This window comes from Suricata suricatta, chromosome 13 (genome assembly GCF_006229205.1).
Source record: "Suricata suricatta isolate VVHF042 chromosome 13, meerkat_22Aug2017_6uvM2_HiC, whole genome shotgun sequence".
Lineage (NCBI taxonomy): Eukaryota > Metazoa > Chordata > Mammalia > Carnivora > Herpestidae > Suricata > Suricata suricatta.
The window spans coordinates 30750230-30766837 of NC_043712.1; the positions used below are offsets into that span (position 1 = coordinate 30750230).

Below are 16608 nucleotides of genomic sequence, written 5' to 3' on the forward strand. Positions count from 1 at the left end.
GCAAATCATGAGAGACTTTTGAATGCTGAGAACAAACTGAGGGCTGAGGAGGGAGGGGTTAAGGGGGGTAATGGTCATGGAGAGGGGCACTTGTGGGGAAGAACACTGGGTGTTATATGGAAACCAATTTAGTAATAAACTATTTAAAAAAAAGATTAAGGAAGATTTTTAAAAATGTCCTTTTTTAATTTTTGAGAGCCAGAGAGAGACAGTGCGAGCAGGGTAGAGTCAGAGAGGGAGGGAGATACAGAATCCAAAGCAGGCTCCAGGCTCTGAGCTGTCAGCACAGAGCCTGACGTGGGGCTCAAATTCACGAACCGTGAGATCATGACCTGAGCCGAAGCTGGACGCTTAATCGACTGAGCCACCCAGGTGCCCCAAGGAAGATTTTATTTACTTTTTGTTCTTTTCTGTTTCTTTTTAATTTTTTTAATGTTTTATTTATTTTTGATACAGAGAGAGACAGAGCATGAGAGGGGGAGGGTCAGAGAGAGAAGGAGACACAGAACCAGAAGCAGGCTCCAGGCTCTGAGCTAGCTGTCAGCACAGAGCCTGACGCAGGGCTCGAACCCATGAACGTGAGATCTGACCTGAGCCGAAGTCGGAGGCTTAACCGACTGAGCCACCCAGGCGCCCTTGTTCTTTTCTGTTTCAAGAATTGTTTTGTAATATGCATTAACTAATTTTGTAACTAGGAAAAAAATGTCATTTCCTGTTTAAATAAAAAGTACCCACTACAAAAAAAATTGAACAATTAAAATCAACTAGGGTGTGGAAAACAACTCAAAGTGGAATATAAATAATAACAAACAAACCTAACTGTATTACAAAGGAATGAGGTAACCACACTGAAAGGTGAAGAAGAAAACTGACCTAAGTAACTATGTAAAAACATATTTTGGCTGAATACTGTAAGGACAAAAAGGACAAAAAGAAATGTATGTAAATACTGTGCTCACAGAGGTGTGGGTTAGCAATTCTGAGACTGCTCTGTGTGTACACTGGGATTGAACGTATAAATGTATACATCATAGATGATGGGAATCTTTCACTGCTGGAGGGAACACTTCAAATAGAAAAGAATAAACTCTGTGTTGTTGGATGGAATTGGAGATATCATAAATATGAACTCATGGTCATGTGTGTGTGTGTAATACACGTACACACAGATAGATGCAGAAATAGATGTACGTAATTTTTAGCTCTGTCTGCTGAAAGGTCTTAGGAGCAATAGTACTCCACTAGTAATACGCCTACCTAGCACTCAGATCTTGATTTTTAATACCATCCTTCAACAAAGGGACCCAGGGTTCCCTGGAGCAGTGGTTAATCCTAGGGCTTTGATTTGGGTAGAGATATGATGAAGTTTCATTTTCAAGAGACCACTCTGTTCACAGAGAGGAAAATGGATTATTATCTTGGAGCCAGAACAGATAGGTAAAAACAGTTAGGAAGCTACTATAATAGTCCAAGTTAGAGATGAAGGTAAGATGATGTCAGGCAGAATATATGGTAGCGGTGGATGAGAGAGAGAAAATGGGTTTGAAAGATATTCAGGAAGTAAATGATGTAAGACCTGGTGACAGATGCAGTATGGGTGGTAAAGGGAAAGGAGAAAATAATCACTCCTGGACCGAACAGACAGATGGATGAATATGTCATTTGCATAAAAATTTTCACCTATCCTTTCTTAGATAGGTTGGGTTTGAGAGCTCTTTGAGACATCCTAGTGAAGACATAAGCCAATCATTAAATATACATAACTGGAACAAGGAAAGGAGGTCAGGGAGTCTTTGGCATATAGGTGGTAACGGACATTTCTGCCTTAGCCATTGTCTATGTGCCGGATGTAGGGCCCACGTGCCCCCACCAGTTACATCCACCAGCTCTGCAGCCCATATGGTGAGAAGTAAGATAGCACCAGGGATGGCCCTTGAAGCAGTGAGTTGCTCCTCTGCTAGACTCTCCTGAAAACCACACTGGCTCAAAGACAACTTTATCTCACCACTTCCCACAAGCCATCTGCTATCGAGTCCTCTCGATTTTCCTCTCCAGTCCATCCCTTACTCTTCACGCGCTGCTACTGGGTCTTAGTGTAGGCCCTCCAAACCCAGCTGCCACTCAGTGAGCTTCCTAAATATTATGTCTCCTTCCTTCCCTGCCTTTTATTTAAAATAATCATGAGGTTGATTATAACAGCTCATATTTATAGAGTGCTTTAGGCACTGTGTTTAAATCTTTTCATGGTTATCTCATTAATGTGCACAAATTTCTAAGGCGGTATCATCATCATCATCATCATCATCATCATATTATTATTATTATTTTTTTTTTTTTTTACAAATCAAGGGATGGACGCTTGAAGAGGTTAAGTAACTAGTAAGTGGTAGGGTCTAAGTGTGAACCTAGTTTATCTGATTCTATAGCTCGTACAACTAGCCATTCTGCTGTACACATACTGTCAACAAGAGAGGAAGAATTATGTGAGAGAAGAAAGAAATCACTGACTAAGAGACCTTGGGCAAACTCCTCTTTCATGGCCTCAGTTTCCTGACTTGTATGGAGAAGGCTGTACTAGATACTTTCTAACGACCCTCAAGCTCTAACATCCTCTATTTCTATGAGATAGGATGAAGGAGAAAAAGAAGTGGCCCGCATTCCCCATCTCTGGGTTCCTGTGGGGATGCCCACCTCTCAAGGTCTACACTATGTGAGTACTGATTGGCTGACCCTTCTTAGCCCAACATAAAGTGGCTTGGAGTGCCATCTGCCCAAATATGTTGGAGTTTCCCAGGAATACTGTCCTGGAGAAGCTCCATCCAGTCCAATGGCCAGTCTTGATTCCTAGATGTATCTCCCTCTTTTCCTTTGCACCCATTCCTGTGTACTCTTAGGCAGATAGAGAGGGGGCAAAGGTCGCCCATGAAACTGCAGCTCCCTCCCCGTATATCTGAATCAGGCTCTGTGGCCTCTGTTCCTTTTACTTTTCCCCAAAGTTTGGATGTTGGGCTTCTCTGAGACACTGCTCCTATATTTGAACCTGACTCTTCCTGAATGTTCTTTATTCAGGACACCAGTTCCTGCCCTCAAATAAATGAGGAGCTCCCCTGCTTCAGAACTGTTCTAGAAGAGTAACTTTCAATTTTTTTTTTACAGTAACACATACCAAGAAGTAAATCTTAAATTGTGGCCTAGTATACTCATAATACATGTACGTGTACACACACACACACACACACACACACACACACACACAGATCTATGTGCATAGACATTAAATTTATTACCTTTATTTTGTGCAATATACTTTGATGTTTTCTAAAGTAGTCTATTTTGTGAAAATTATCCTGGTGCAATCCACTAAATTCATTTTATGAGCCACACATGGCTTAAAGGTCATAATAAAACCATGTCCTCAATCACCTTTAAACCAAAAGTAAAAAGAGGAAGTCTAACCAGTATCAGTGTAATTAAAGGACAAAAGGATTAGTCATTAAAACTGAAACAATCATGGATTTTTCAGGATGTAAGGTGACTGTATCTGAATGTGATCAGGTCCACAGTAGATCTGACTGGTCTTGTAGCATAAATGTCTCAAGGTGTTTTATCAGAAGGCAAACACAAACCACAGTTATCTTCTGCACTTGTAAAAAGTCTGAAATAACTGTGCTCCCCTTTCTCTGTGTTCTACAGAGTACTGGATTAGGAGGAAAACATTGTCTCTGGGAAATTGCAGTGATTAAGTATAATTCTTGTGGCACACGCGAAGTCCAAAGCCAACCAAACTTTTAATGGGTGTTTTCTCAGAGGAGTCAGGTCAAGAAGTATTCACCTATGTAACCAATTTTGTGCTCACTGCTGTAATGAAGATGCTGATGGTATGGTCCTCAGCCCTAATTATAGTTAGCTATGGCTGGCACATAGCACATAGTGTAGGCTCGGAAACATATCTGTTGATTGCAAGTCCATGAGTGATTCAGTGAACCGAGTGGGAGCAAAGCTTCGCCATAAAATGGAACTCTGTCACAGAAAACATAAGTACACCCAATAAATACATTTCATGTCATGTTTAATCATCTGTCTTTCATGTCTGAATCTCAAGCACCTAGCTAGTACCATATAGCTATACACTCAACAACTATTTATTGTATCTCTTATGCACCAGACACTCTGCTAGGTGCTGGGTACACAGAAGTAAGAGACACATTGCTGTTTGTGGCCGAAGATTCTTTCCATCCAAGTAGGCACTCTTTTGAAATGTGATTTTGCAACATCTTCAAACCAGAGGTGGAGTCTACGCCTCCATCCCCTTGAATGTGGACTGGCCTTGTGAGTTGGTCCGATCAACAGAATGTGGGAGAAGTGATGTGAAAGTTTTGGAGCCTACGCCTCAAGAGAGCTTGTCACTTCTCGCTCTCTCTCTCTTAGAGCACTGCCTGAGAACAAGATGCAAGGGAGACGGTCTAACCTCCTGGAGGCTGAAAGCTCACGCAGGAGAGAGCTGAGGCACCTTAGCCAACAGCCAGCACCAACGGCCACACAAGTGAAGGAGGCCATTTTGGGCTTTGAGGCCCAGCCAACCTTCCAGTAGCCACACGAGTAACCCCTGGTGACCCAGGAGAGGAGCTGTTCAGACAACCCACAGAACTGTGACAAATGATAAATCATTGTTGTGTTAAGCCACTCAGTTGTGGGGGTAGCTTGTTATGTCACCAGAGGTAACCAACACTGAAACTGATAGCCAAATGAGAACATAGCATGAACTTAGGGACTGGTTAGTGAACAGAAGCTGGAAAGGCAGTGAAAAGACTATTAGCAAAGGCTGAAAGAGTGGAGAGGAGATCGCTATTGGAACCTAGAGAATGGTCAGTTGTATTATTCAGTGGCAGAATAAAGGGCAAAACTGGCAAAAGTTGCCTGCAGTCACTTGGAAGACAGACAACATACCTAATACATTTGTAAACATGGCTTAGGAGATGTCCAGGTGCAATCATCAAAGAAAATATCAACTGGCTTTTTTAGCTGCATATGATAAGGTGTGGGGGGAAAGAAAGAAAATTAGAAGAACTGCTCAGTGTGCAAGCGGAATCTGGAGGAAATATAAGGAGCCTAAAATGTGCTGGGTTAGAAAAGAAAATTGTTTCCCATTTTCTTTCTTTCCAGCCAGTGAGAGTCTCATAGTGAACTACAACTTGTAGATAGAGATCAAATCAAGAGTATTACTGTGCAACCCTGTATTAAGACCTCAAAAATATCTAAGATGATATGTTGTATGCACTCTACGCTAAACAGAAGAATTTCCAAGAACTTCAAGGGCATTTTCCCACAGCAGCCTGAGCCACTCAAAGTAGAGAGAGGCCTGTCTTGGAAATAATTATAGATGTAGTTTTTCTGTTTAATTAAAAAAATTGTTTTGGTATTATTTATTTATTTATTCAGAGAGAACACATGAGTGAGGGAGGGGCAGAGAGAGAGAGAGAGGCAGAGAGAGAGAATCTGAAGCAGGCTCCACACTGTCAGCCTGGGGAGCCCTACACGGGGCTCAAACTCATGAACTGGGAGATCATGACCTGGGCCAAAACCAAGAGTCATATGCTTAACCGACTAAGCCACCCAGGCGGCCCTGGATGTAGTTTAAGAACATGGAGTGAACCCAGTCAGATTCATAGGAAACCCAGGAAGTTTCTGAGGTGATTGCATCATGAAGAGTGTCACCAGCTTGAACTGCTGAGGCAGTTCCAAACAAATGGGGGCCTCTGGAACCTCAAGTTCCTATAGGTCAGAAGCAGGCTGAGAAAGCTATTTAACTGCAAACATGGGCTATGTCTTATGCAAAAGAAGATGTCTCAGAGAGCAGAACCAAGAGCCCAGGCGGAAGAGCCAAGAGACAAGGAGAATAATGGGACAGGAAACCACACACAGGGGTAAAATCATACCCTAATCAAGGAACAGCCCACACTTCAGAGTAGGGGACCCACAAATGTGTAGCCAGCTGGCTTTCAGAATTACTATAGACTAGTGACCGCTACGTGCCTCTTATTTCTCCCCTTTTGGAGCAAGGGTGTCTACCATGGTTATTTTGTCCCTGTCTCACTATTGCTTGTTGGGTGTGTTTGGGGGCTGATAAAATGTGTTTTTGGTTGACTCGTCCCTGAACTGGAATGATTCACACCTGGGGAAACTTGACAACATCTGGACATGACATACATCTCAAGATCCCCAACTTCAAGCTTGATGTGATAACTGAGATGGCATTTTTGGATCCTGAGATAACAGTGAGAATATTGTGCCTGTGGGAGAAACATGAATAATCTGTGGCCAAAAAGGACCTGTGCTAGGTTGTTTAATAGTCAAAAGCGGCTTCCGTCTGAGTATGCACAAAAGTAGAGTATCTTGCTAAATCACATTCAGTGTCAGTCTGGTCATATAACTTGCTTTGGTCAATAGAGTGCAGCATGCAAATTCTAGATCCTGTTCCTCAGGAGGTCTTGTAGCTTCTGCCTTTGTTTTCCTGGAATGATGCCCTGAGATCACTGTGTGAGGAGGCCAGTATAGCCTAATGGAGGATGAAAGACCATGTAAAGCAGAATCAAGGAATCCCAGCTGACAGCCAGCATCCACTGCCAGGCATTCAAGTCAGTCTATCTTAGACTGCCCAATTCAGCTGGCCCTCCACCTGTATGTAGTCACACGAGTGACACCAGGTGAAACTGTGGAGGAACTGCCCAACCAACCCACAGATTCATGAGGAATGATAAATTGTGGTTCTAAGCCACTTAATTTTAGTGTAGTTTTGTTTTGTTTTACAGAGCAGCAGATAAATGAAATAATTCTGATCTTATAGATCTTGTAATTCATAGGAAAACAATAGACAAATAAGCCAGTAATAACAATAAAAGGTGATGATCTTTCTAATATGGAGGTGCAGAGGCCTATGGGAGCAGACAGCAGGAAGGTGAAGGCTTGTTTAGTGGGGAGGTGTGGCTGCATAGAGGGAGGAACATTCATCTTGAGATCTGAAAAATAAGAGGGAGTTTTTATCCATATGGATGGAGGGAATGTGATATGCAATGACCTCAAGCTAGGAAAGCATTTACTCAAATTCAGCATGGGAATCTAGTTAACACTAGCTGAATAATAAATGAATGAATATAAAACAAGGCATCAGACCTCCTTAAGGTATACTTTGCTGATGCATTATGGAATTAGATTCTGGGTATGTTTATAATTCATGTGTGCTTTTATGTGGTTGTTCTTGGCTAGAGCATCAGTGTGGTTTCATAATAGTAGTTACTGAAGACCTACGATGAGTCGATGAGTTGTGGGCTATGATACGTTTTCTACATTTATTATTTTATTTCTATTTATAACTGCCTTGCAGGGTAGAGAGTATGCCCTCATTTTTTTCTTTTTCAAAACTGAAATATAGTTGATACACAGCGTTACATTAGTTTCAGGTGTACAACACAGTGATTCCGTTATGCTATGCTCACCACAAACATAGCTGCCATCTGTCACCATACACACTGTGACAACACCATGGACTCTAGTCCTTATGTTGTACTTTTCTTCCCCATGACTTATTCATTCCGCTACTGGAAGTCTGTACCTTCCACTCCCCTTCATCCACTCTGCCCATTGCCCTGATCTCCTCTCTGGCAACTATCAGTTTGTTCTATGTATTTATGGGTCTATTTCTGCTTTTTTTGGTTTGTTTGTTTTTTGAGTATACCTCCCCATTTTATAGCTAAGGAAATTAAGGTTTAGAGCGATAGAATGAATTGTCCAAGCCCTGAATGGGGTCACCATGAGATTGAATAGACTTGTTTCTGGGGTCCACAAGGCCAGAACTATGTTTATAACAGAACTAAGACATTATTTGCCTTTTCCCTATGTTGGCATTTGCACTTAGATTCCTGGATGGTTCTCACTGTTCCCTAATTTATAAGAAGGGCTCAATATGCTTAAATCGAAAGCCCATTTTCCTTCTGGGGAGCTGGGGTTATAGTATATGCTGGGCAGAAGTACGGTACCTACGTCACTGACCCCAATAAAAATCCTGCAGTACTAAGTTTAGGGGTGCTTTCCTGGTAGACAGAAGGCTAACTGGTCGTCACAATTCATTGCTGGAGGAATTGAGCATGCCTCATGTGTGATTCCACTGGGAGAAGACTCTTGGGAGTTCGCACTTGGCTTCTTCCAGACTTTGCTCCATGTGCCTGTTCCCTTTGTTGATCTTGATTCGTATCCCTTTGTTATGACAGATCCCACCTGTGAGCACAAGTATACGCTGAGTCTTGTGAGTGCTCTCAGCAAGTTACTACCCTGGGTCGGGGAGGGGGTGTCTTGCAGAAGCCCAATACACTGCGTGAAGTCTAAACAGGATTAACTCCCAAAATCCATGCCAAGACACATCACATTAAACTACTGAAAACTAAAGATAAACATCTTGAAAGCAGCCAGAGAGCAGTGACGTGTTACTTAGAAACGTTACTGAGGAAAACCCACTCAAATGACAGTGGACTTCTCATCCGAAACCGCAGAAGAAGGGCCACGGCCTCTTTCAAGTGTGAGAAGGAAAGACCTGCCAGCTGAACATTTGGGATCTGGTTCGCCGACTTGTCCGGAACGAAACAAAAACACCCTCCGACAAAGGAAACCTGAAAGAATGTGTTGCTAGCAGAGCCACCCTGAAAGACTGGCTAAAGAAGTCTCTTCAGACAGAAAGGAAATGATAAAAGATGGAATCTGGGGCACCAGGAAGGATGATGAAACACGAGGAACACAGAACTCTGGGTACAAAGAAGAGACTATCCTTTTCCTCATGGATTTTATAAATTATATTTGATGATTGAGACAAAAATTATAATTCCATCTGATAATCATTGATATTTAAAAGTGGGGAAGGTAAAGGTACCTAAATGGAAGTGAGGTTTCCACATTACGCTCAAAGTGGTAAAGTGCTGGGGGCTCCTGGGTGGCTCAGTTGGCTGAGGGTGCGAGTTCGGCTCAGGTCATGATCTCGTGGTTTGTGGGTTCAAGCCCCGTGTCGGGCTCCCCACTGACAGGTCAGATCCTGCTTGGGATTCTCTCTCTCCCTCTCTCTCTGCTCCTCCCCCACTTGCACACACATGGGCTCGCTCTCTCTCTCAAAATAAATAAACAAATTTTTAAAAAGTAGTAAAATGTTGATACTCGTTATTAGTCCTTTATAACTGACAGGTATATATACATATAAGCAGATGGTAATACTCAGAGCAACCACCACAAAAACTGTAGAAAGAAGTACATTCAAAAACACTATAAGTTAATTGAGATAAAATCCTAATAGATGTTCAAGTAGTCCACAGGAAGGGGAAAAAAAAAAAGAAACACAGGAATGAGAACCATAGACAATAAATGGAAAACAAGTAACAAAATTGCAGCCTCGAGTGCTGCCGTAATTACCTAAGTGTAAATGGAATAAATACACCATCAAGAGAGCCCACAGCCCACCGGCTGGCATCAGGGAACAAAGACACCTACCGGTTGGCTTTCTGGGGTCTGTTCCCTGCACATCAGGGGGTCTGTTGCCAGCCTCTCTCTGGGGGGCTTTGCCTGTAGATCCTCGAAGGGCTCTCTCCTCGGGGTCCTGGGCTGCGCTGCCTGTGGGAGGCTGCTTGCTGGGGGCCCAGCTCTGCCTGTGGGGCTCAGCCTGGGTGCCGGGCACACAGGGAGGGGCTTGGGGTCTGCAGGAATCTGGGCTCAGCCTTCCCTTCTGCTGTTCTGCCTCTCTTCGTTTGTTTTCTTCCTCTCGCTTTCTGGAAACAAAGCCAAGGGGAAAGAGGAAAAAATCAGAATAGTGTTACCCATTCAAATATTCCTGAATGAGATTTACATTTTATAAGGAGCTACCACATCACAGGAGGGATTTGGAAATTGATGATTACCACTATGTCACAATTTTCAGTCTTTTCTCCAGACCTTAGATCTCAACAGATGACGGAGCAGAGAAGAGTCTTACAGATCAGACTTTGCCTGGCTGGGGCACACATGATGGAGAACTACGTTTGTGAGATATGACCATCCTAAGGTGTGTGCGCCCAAGCTTGTGTGGGATCCCTGCCTGTACCTCCACGCCTTCTTCTCCTAGTCCACAGAGCACATCGGAATGCTGCTGAGAGTGCCAGTCACAGGGATAACCTTTAATCTTCTTTATTTCTTAAAAAAAGACCATTTGGCAAACCTTATGACTATACGAAACGATGACTTACCAAGCACCTCACAACTGATTACAATACACCTGTGAGTTGCCACACGGCTACCCAGACCTCCAGCAAAGGAGCTACCCATTCATTTTGCAGATGAGGTTCAGAAAGCAGGAGGATTTTCAAAAAGTCATACACAAGTCATGGTGGCGAGGCTGGCACCTGTGGACAGCAGTGGAGTAGAAGAGGGTGGGGTCGAGAAGTGAGTGGCAATGGGAGGAGGATGCATCAGAGTCAGCCCAGGTCCAGAGAGGGGCAAGTTGCTTGAGGATGAAGGAGCTGAGTTAAGGACAAGGTTTGTATGACCAATAGCATCAATTGGTAGAAATTTCCAAGGGAGAGAAAGGGGGAAGACAACTAACATTTACTGAGCATCTTCCGTACAGGGGACCGAGGACCATGGGGTTGAAGCCTCCCTAGAGGAAATTTCGATTCGGAAGGGACAGCTAGGAAACAAAGACCTAACTAATAATGGAAGAAGTGCTATGCTAGGGTGCTTGCCCAGAGGAAGTAGTGACTAGTTTTGTCTGGAGGAGTCCGGAAGCTCAGTGCTGCTTCTCAAAGATGTGGAAAAGTCTGCTGGGCAGATCACGGGGGAGTGAGGACTTCGGTGGGAGGGGGCAGTTTGGGCGAAGGACATAGTGTGGAAAAACTGGGTCTGTTTTGCCTCTTCTCATCTTTGAACAGTGTCTGCTATACCCAGCAGGCAGCCAATGCAGATTTGCTGCCCAGGTGACTCAGTTACTGCTCAGGAAGAGAATTAGGGGGCCACATAAAGGTTCAGGTTCAAGTAGAATGAATGATTCGGTGTAGTGGAGAGAAGCACACACTGGGAAGTATAAGAAATTTTCTAGTCCTGTCCCTGCCAATAACTATGTTGAGCCAGTCACTTTTCTGTTTCTGAGACTCAGTTTCCCCAGGTCTAACACTCGTGTGATAGTTTATAACCTGGACTTGATTTAGGGGTCTGTTTAGAAGCAGATGTCTTTATAAAACCTAGGATATCTTTTGTAACAAGATAGATTTCTTTTATTGTTATAGCTGGTATCAGAGTCCCTCGTGGGGGAGGGAGGACCTTGTTTAGACAAATATTTTAATCCGCTTTGGACCAGAGCGGAGGGCTGGCAGCAGGTGAGACCTTTGGGACCTAGGTGGCGACTGGCCCTGAGGATCCAGGGGAGGGCTGGTCTGTGGTAACAAAAAAAAAAGTCTGTTTGAATCTCCTGAGAGGAGGGAGGAGATGAAAGAACCAGAGAGAGAGAGAAAGGAGGGGGAAGACAGAGAAGATGGAAGTCTGGGCACTGCGAGGTGCAAGGGCCAGGCCACAGAGACTCCTCCATGGGGACGATGGTGGAGGACTTTACATCTGCGCTGCTCACACTTGAACCAACGGAGTCTTCTGAGATCTTGTTAATATCTAGGTTCTGATTTAGCAAGTCTGGAGCAGCTGCGTTTCTAGGGGCACCAGGATGGCTCAGTTGGTTGAGCGTCTGATTCTTGATTTCAGCTCAGGTCACGATCTCCTAGTTTACGAGTGCAAGCCCTGCATCGGGCTTTGTGCTGACAGTGCAGAGCCTGCTTGGGATTCTCTCTCTCCTCCTCTCTGCCCCTCCCCTGCTGAGATGTTTGTTCTGTCTCTCTCTCAAAATAAATAAACTTTAAAAGAATAAAGAAAGATTCTACATTTCTTTTTTTTTAAAACATTTTAATGTTTATTTACTTTTGAGAGAGAGAGAGTGTGTGAGCTGGCAAGAGGCACAGAGAAAGGGAAACAGAATCCGAAGCAGGCTCCAGGCTCTGAGCTGTCAGCACAGAGCCCGATGTGGGGCTTGAACCCACAGATCATGAGATCATGACCTGAGCCGAAGTCAGACCCTTAACGGACTGAGACACCCAGGCGCCCCACGATTCTGCATTTCTGACAAGCTCTCAGGTTACACGGTGCTGCTGGTGCCTTGCACCACACCTTGTGCAACAAGGCTTAAGAAAGTAGAAAAGTGTCACTTGGACTGTGGTCTATGCCATGATGGGATATGAAGTGCGATTCTCCTCAATAACGCCAGCTTTTTGTGAGGTCCACTAGGCTCACACTGCTTTTTTATAAGCAAGCTGACAAGTTGCAGAGCTAAGAGACCAGACATGGGAGCAAGAAGCAAGAGTGAGGCAGAGACACAAAGCTTCCGTGAAGGTGATCACAGAATTCAGATTTCCATAGGCTGTGGGGTTTGATAGCTAGCTGGGTTACACTTTGATATAAAGCCTTGTCCACTTAACTTCCCCTTCTGAAGGTCTTTTGTCCTGTGGGGTCCACGCTTGTTTATCTAATAGGTTCCCACCAGGTCCCATCTGAGCAGAAGTGACCAGATGGGTTGTGCTAACTCCTGCATCGTTCTGATGTTTTCATCTGACTCTGGTTTGGGTCCATGCTTTGCCAGCTGCTGACGCCCGGGCGTGCAGCCCTGCAACCGACAGGCCAGCTGGACGGCTGGTCACCATCAGCACCGGAGACTCGTATAGACGCTACCAGGTGGCAGTTCGGCGTGAGCTGCGTGGGAGAAGGCTGCTTTTCAGGAGGTGGAAGCATCTGGGCGGCTGACGAGCCGCTAATTGATCTAACAGCCCTGCTCCTGGCAGGCAAGGGCACGGCCGCTCCTTTTATGAGCACTGATGGAGAGAACTGCTCCGGGAGAATATTGGCCCTTTCGACAGACACACACGTGCGCCTGTCTGGCTTGGCAGCCACATGGATCCACTGCTATTAAGAAGGGCTTTGAGGTGATAAATTAGACTTTGTTATTTGAGTGGTCATTTTTCTTTCTTTGGGGAAGCTGAACGGCTTTCCTGTTCAATTCCAAGAAGCCACTTACACACAGCCCCTGGGCAAAGCTTGTTCCTGCAGGCTTTTCTGGGCCTCCGGCAGAGGCAAGTCAGAGGACACAGGGGATCCAGCCTTTCAGAGTGCTCAGGATGTCCAGAGAGTAAGGGCGCTCTTCTTCTTTTTTTTTTAAATTTTTAATGTTTTTTATTTATTTTTGAGAGACAGAGAGAGGCAGTGAGAGCAGGGGAGGGTCAGAGAGAGAGGGAGACACAGAATCTAAAGACAGGTTCCAGGCTCTGAGCTGTCAGCACAGAGCCCGATGCAGGGCTTGAACCCACGAACCATGAGATCATGACCTGAGCCGAAACTGGACGCTTAACTCACTGAGCCACCCAGGCACCCCATGGGGGTGGGGGGGGTCTGTCTTCTGAAGACTTCTTTGAAAGGGGAGGTTCACAGGAGGGTGGTTTTTTTTCTTTTCTTTTTTTTTTCATTTTGGTAGAACCAAGTAAAGCAGATTTGGAATAAAGAATCCAATTATCAGGATATGTCAGTTGAGTCTCAGTTTGTGAATAGAAATAATTTAATGTTTAAAAAATTGATGCATTGAAAAAAAAAATCTTCCGGGCGGAACACTGCCCACAACTGTGCAGTTCTCCAGAGCCGTGGTTCTTGATGTAAATAAAAGTAGTGATTGCTGCAGAAAAGGGGGAGGGGATTAGCACTGGGAATGCATAGCCCGCATCCCATCTATATACCTGCTGCCTTACAACAAAAGCTACAACACGGGCACCTGGCGGGGTTCAGGTGGTTGAGCGGCTGACCAGCTCAGGTCATGATCTCATGGTTCCTGAGTTCAAGCCCTGCGTGGGGCTCTGTGCTGACAGCTCAGAGCCTGGAGCCTGCTTCACATTCTATGTTCCCCTCTCTCTCTGCCTCTCCCCCACTTGCATTCCATCTCTCTCTCAAAAAAAAAATTAAAACAAACAGAAGCAACAACAGCAACATACACGCACACACAGGCTGCAGCCTGAGAGCATGATCCTACGCATACGTGTCCCTGGGGAATAAGGTCCAGCTCCATTGCTCATGGCCTGAGTTTGAAGGAATCTCAGGTGACTCACTATTATTTGGTAGATAGGGAACCTGAGGCAGACAGTGGTGACTTAGACACGACTACATGGTAAACCACAGATGTCTGAGCTAGAACTTAGCCCTTCACCCTCCCTGTACAGTTTACCTCAGTGACCGGGTTAACATTTCACTTCATCTTTTTCTAGCATTTAAAGAGGCGCCTGGGTGGCTCAGTCGGTTGAGCGTCCGACTTTGGCTCAGGTCATGATCTCACGGTTCGTGGGTTCGAGCCCCATGTTGGGCGCTGTGCTGACACCTCAGAGCCTGGAGCCTGCTTCCGATTCTGTGTCTTCTTCTCTCTGTCCCTCCCCTGCTCATGATTTGTCTCTCTCTGTCTCTCAAAGATAAATAAATGTTAAAAAAAAATGAACTGAGTCATAAGAAGAAACTGCTAATATCACATCAGAGTGGCCATTAACAGCATTTTAACCTAGCTTCCAATTAGCCTTTTGTCCTAAAACTCTTAGACTCAGTCATTGGACTGAAATTTAAGTGTTTTTTCCTCCAACTAATTTATTACAGAATGTGGAAGTTCTAGTAATCTTCATGGGGGTTATGTTATACACTTGACCTATTTTGGTCCAGTTTAGAAAACAAACACCAGAAAACTAACCAATGCTATTCTAGTTTATATGAAAAACTTAAGAGAAAAAAAAAATCCCGTCCATGACACAGCAAGTAACATTTTAGCTTGAAATTTACTCACATGGTGGAATGTTAATGCACAAAATAATCCTCCCGTATCCTCTCCTTTTTTCTTTTATCTTAAGGGAAACTGACCAGACAACAGGGTTTGAAGGGCTGCCAATTAGTCTGGTTTGTACCCTCTTTTCTAGAGCAATGCTTGCAGCTCCCCAGAGGCTCCCAGTATAAAAAGGGAGAAAGTCAGGTGGAGATGAGATCCTTGACAAGGTCTGTTTTGGCATCACGGAGCAAAGAAAGTCTGCAAACGGTGGGCTGAAGGAACTGGGCTGTTTCACCCGGGGCAGAAAAAATCGAAGGGACATGTTGCTGCTGCAGATCTCTGAGGCGCGACTGTGAGGCCCTCCAATCAGACCTGGAGGTCCCCCAATCAGACCTGAGTCCCAAATTAGTGGCCTAGATGGCAACTGCAGAAATGGCCAATAAGAAACTCAGTGTAGAGAATCAGGTCAAGGGCAATCATTTAAATGACTTGACCGTCCAATGGCTTTACCATCTCAGGACTGGGTGTGTTTGTTTGCACAGTGTGGCACGGATCTGCCTCCGGGCCTGGACAGTTTGAGGCCTGGAAGGAGATGCTTTTTTTCTACTCTCCTATGTGGCTTCCATAGAGAGCTGTATTTGCCCAGTTTTGACAAGAAGAAACTAATTCTGTCAGACACCAGAGAAAGAAGCAGGGTCATTCCTATTCGAGTGGAGTATTCAAGTTTCCATTGCCATGAACACAGGGCCTATGAGAGGTTTGAAAGAAGTGATCAGAATGGCGTCACAGAAAAGGGACGTCTAGTTTGCATGTCCTGTTGTTGGACCCATTTAACTGGGCTTTGCCCTACTGACATTCTGGATTATAGTCTTGGTGTAGGCCTGCAACCAATTAATCTTCTTAATTTTCTCAAAAATTTAGGAAGAATTTGGTGTGCTCTGCCATGGTAGTCAGCTTTGAGAGTAATAGGAAGACTTTTTTTTATTAAACTGTGATGCAGAATTGTGATGGTGGCTTGGCACCACTCTTTTTTTCTTTTTAATTTTCAGGGAGAGTGAGAGTGGGGCAGGTGGGGAGAGAGAGAGAGTGAGGTGGGGAGGGAGGGAGAGAGCGAGAGAGAGCAAGAGAGAGAGAGAGAGAGAGAGAGAGAGAGACAGACAGACAGACAGACAGACAGATAGAGGGAGAATCCCAAGCAGGCTCCAGAGCTTAATGCTGGGCTTGAACTCATGAAGCAGGAGATCAAGACCTGAGTCGAAATCAAGAGTCAGACACTTAACCAATTGGGCTACCTAGGTGCCCTGACCCCATTCTTTTTTTAATTTTTAAAATTTGTTTAATGTTTATTCTTGAGAGAGAGAGAGCGAGGAGTGGAGAAGCAGAGAGAGAGACACACACACAGAATCTGAAGCAGGCTCCAGGCTCTGAGCTGTCAGCACAGAGCCGGAAGTGGGGCTCGAACCCATGAGCTGTGAGATCATGACCTGAGCCAAAGTCAGATGCTAAACTGACTGAGCCTCCCAGGCGCCCCCAGAACAGCATTCTTTTAACAACAACACCGGGACAACTGAATAAACACTGGGTTAAGAGACAAACTGATTTGGGACCTGGTTCTTGTTATACTTAGAAGAAAGAGAGAAAGAGAAAGAAGAAGAAAGAGAAAGAGAAAGAGACAGAGAAAGAAAGAAAGAAAAGAAAAGAAAAGAAAGAAAGGAAGGAAAGAA

General features: G+C 44.6%; 1 protein-coding gene across 6 annotated transcripts in view; it reads right to left on the bottom strand.

Moving 5' to 3' along the window:
• Positions 1-16608, bottom strand: part of INVS (inversin) — a 152021-nt gene that overhangs the window by 21294 nt on the left and 114119 nt on the right. For all 6 annotated transcript variants that reach the window (XM_029920842.1, XM_029920844.1, XM_029920840.1 and 3 more), the window contains one exon: positions 9526-9800. In XM_029920842.1, the coding sequence (XP_029776702.1) occupies positions 9526-9800 (275 nt within the window). The remainder of the gene's footprint in view (positions 1-9525; positions 9801-16608) is intronic.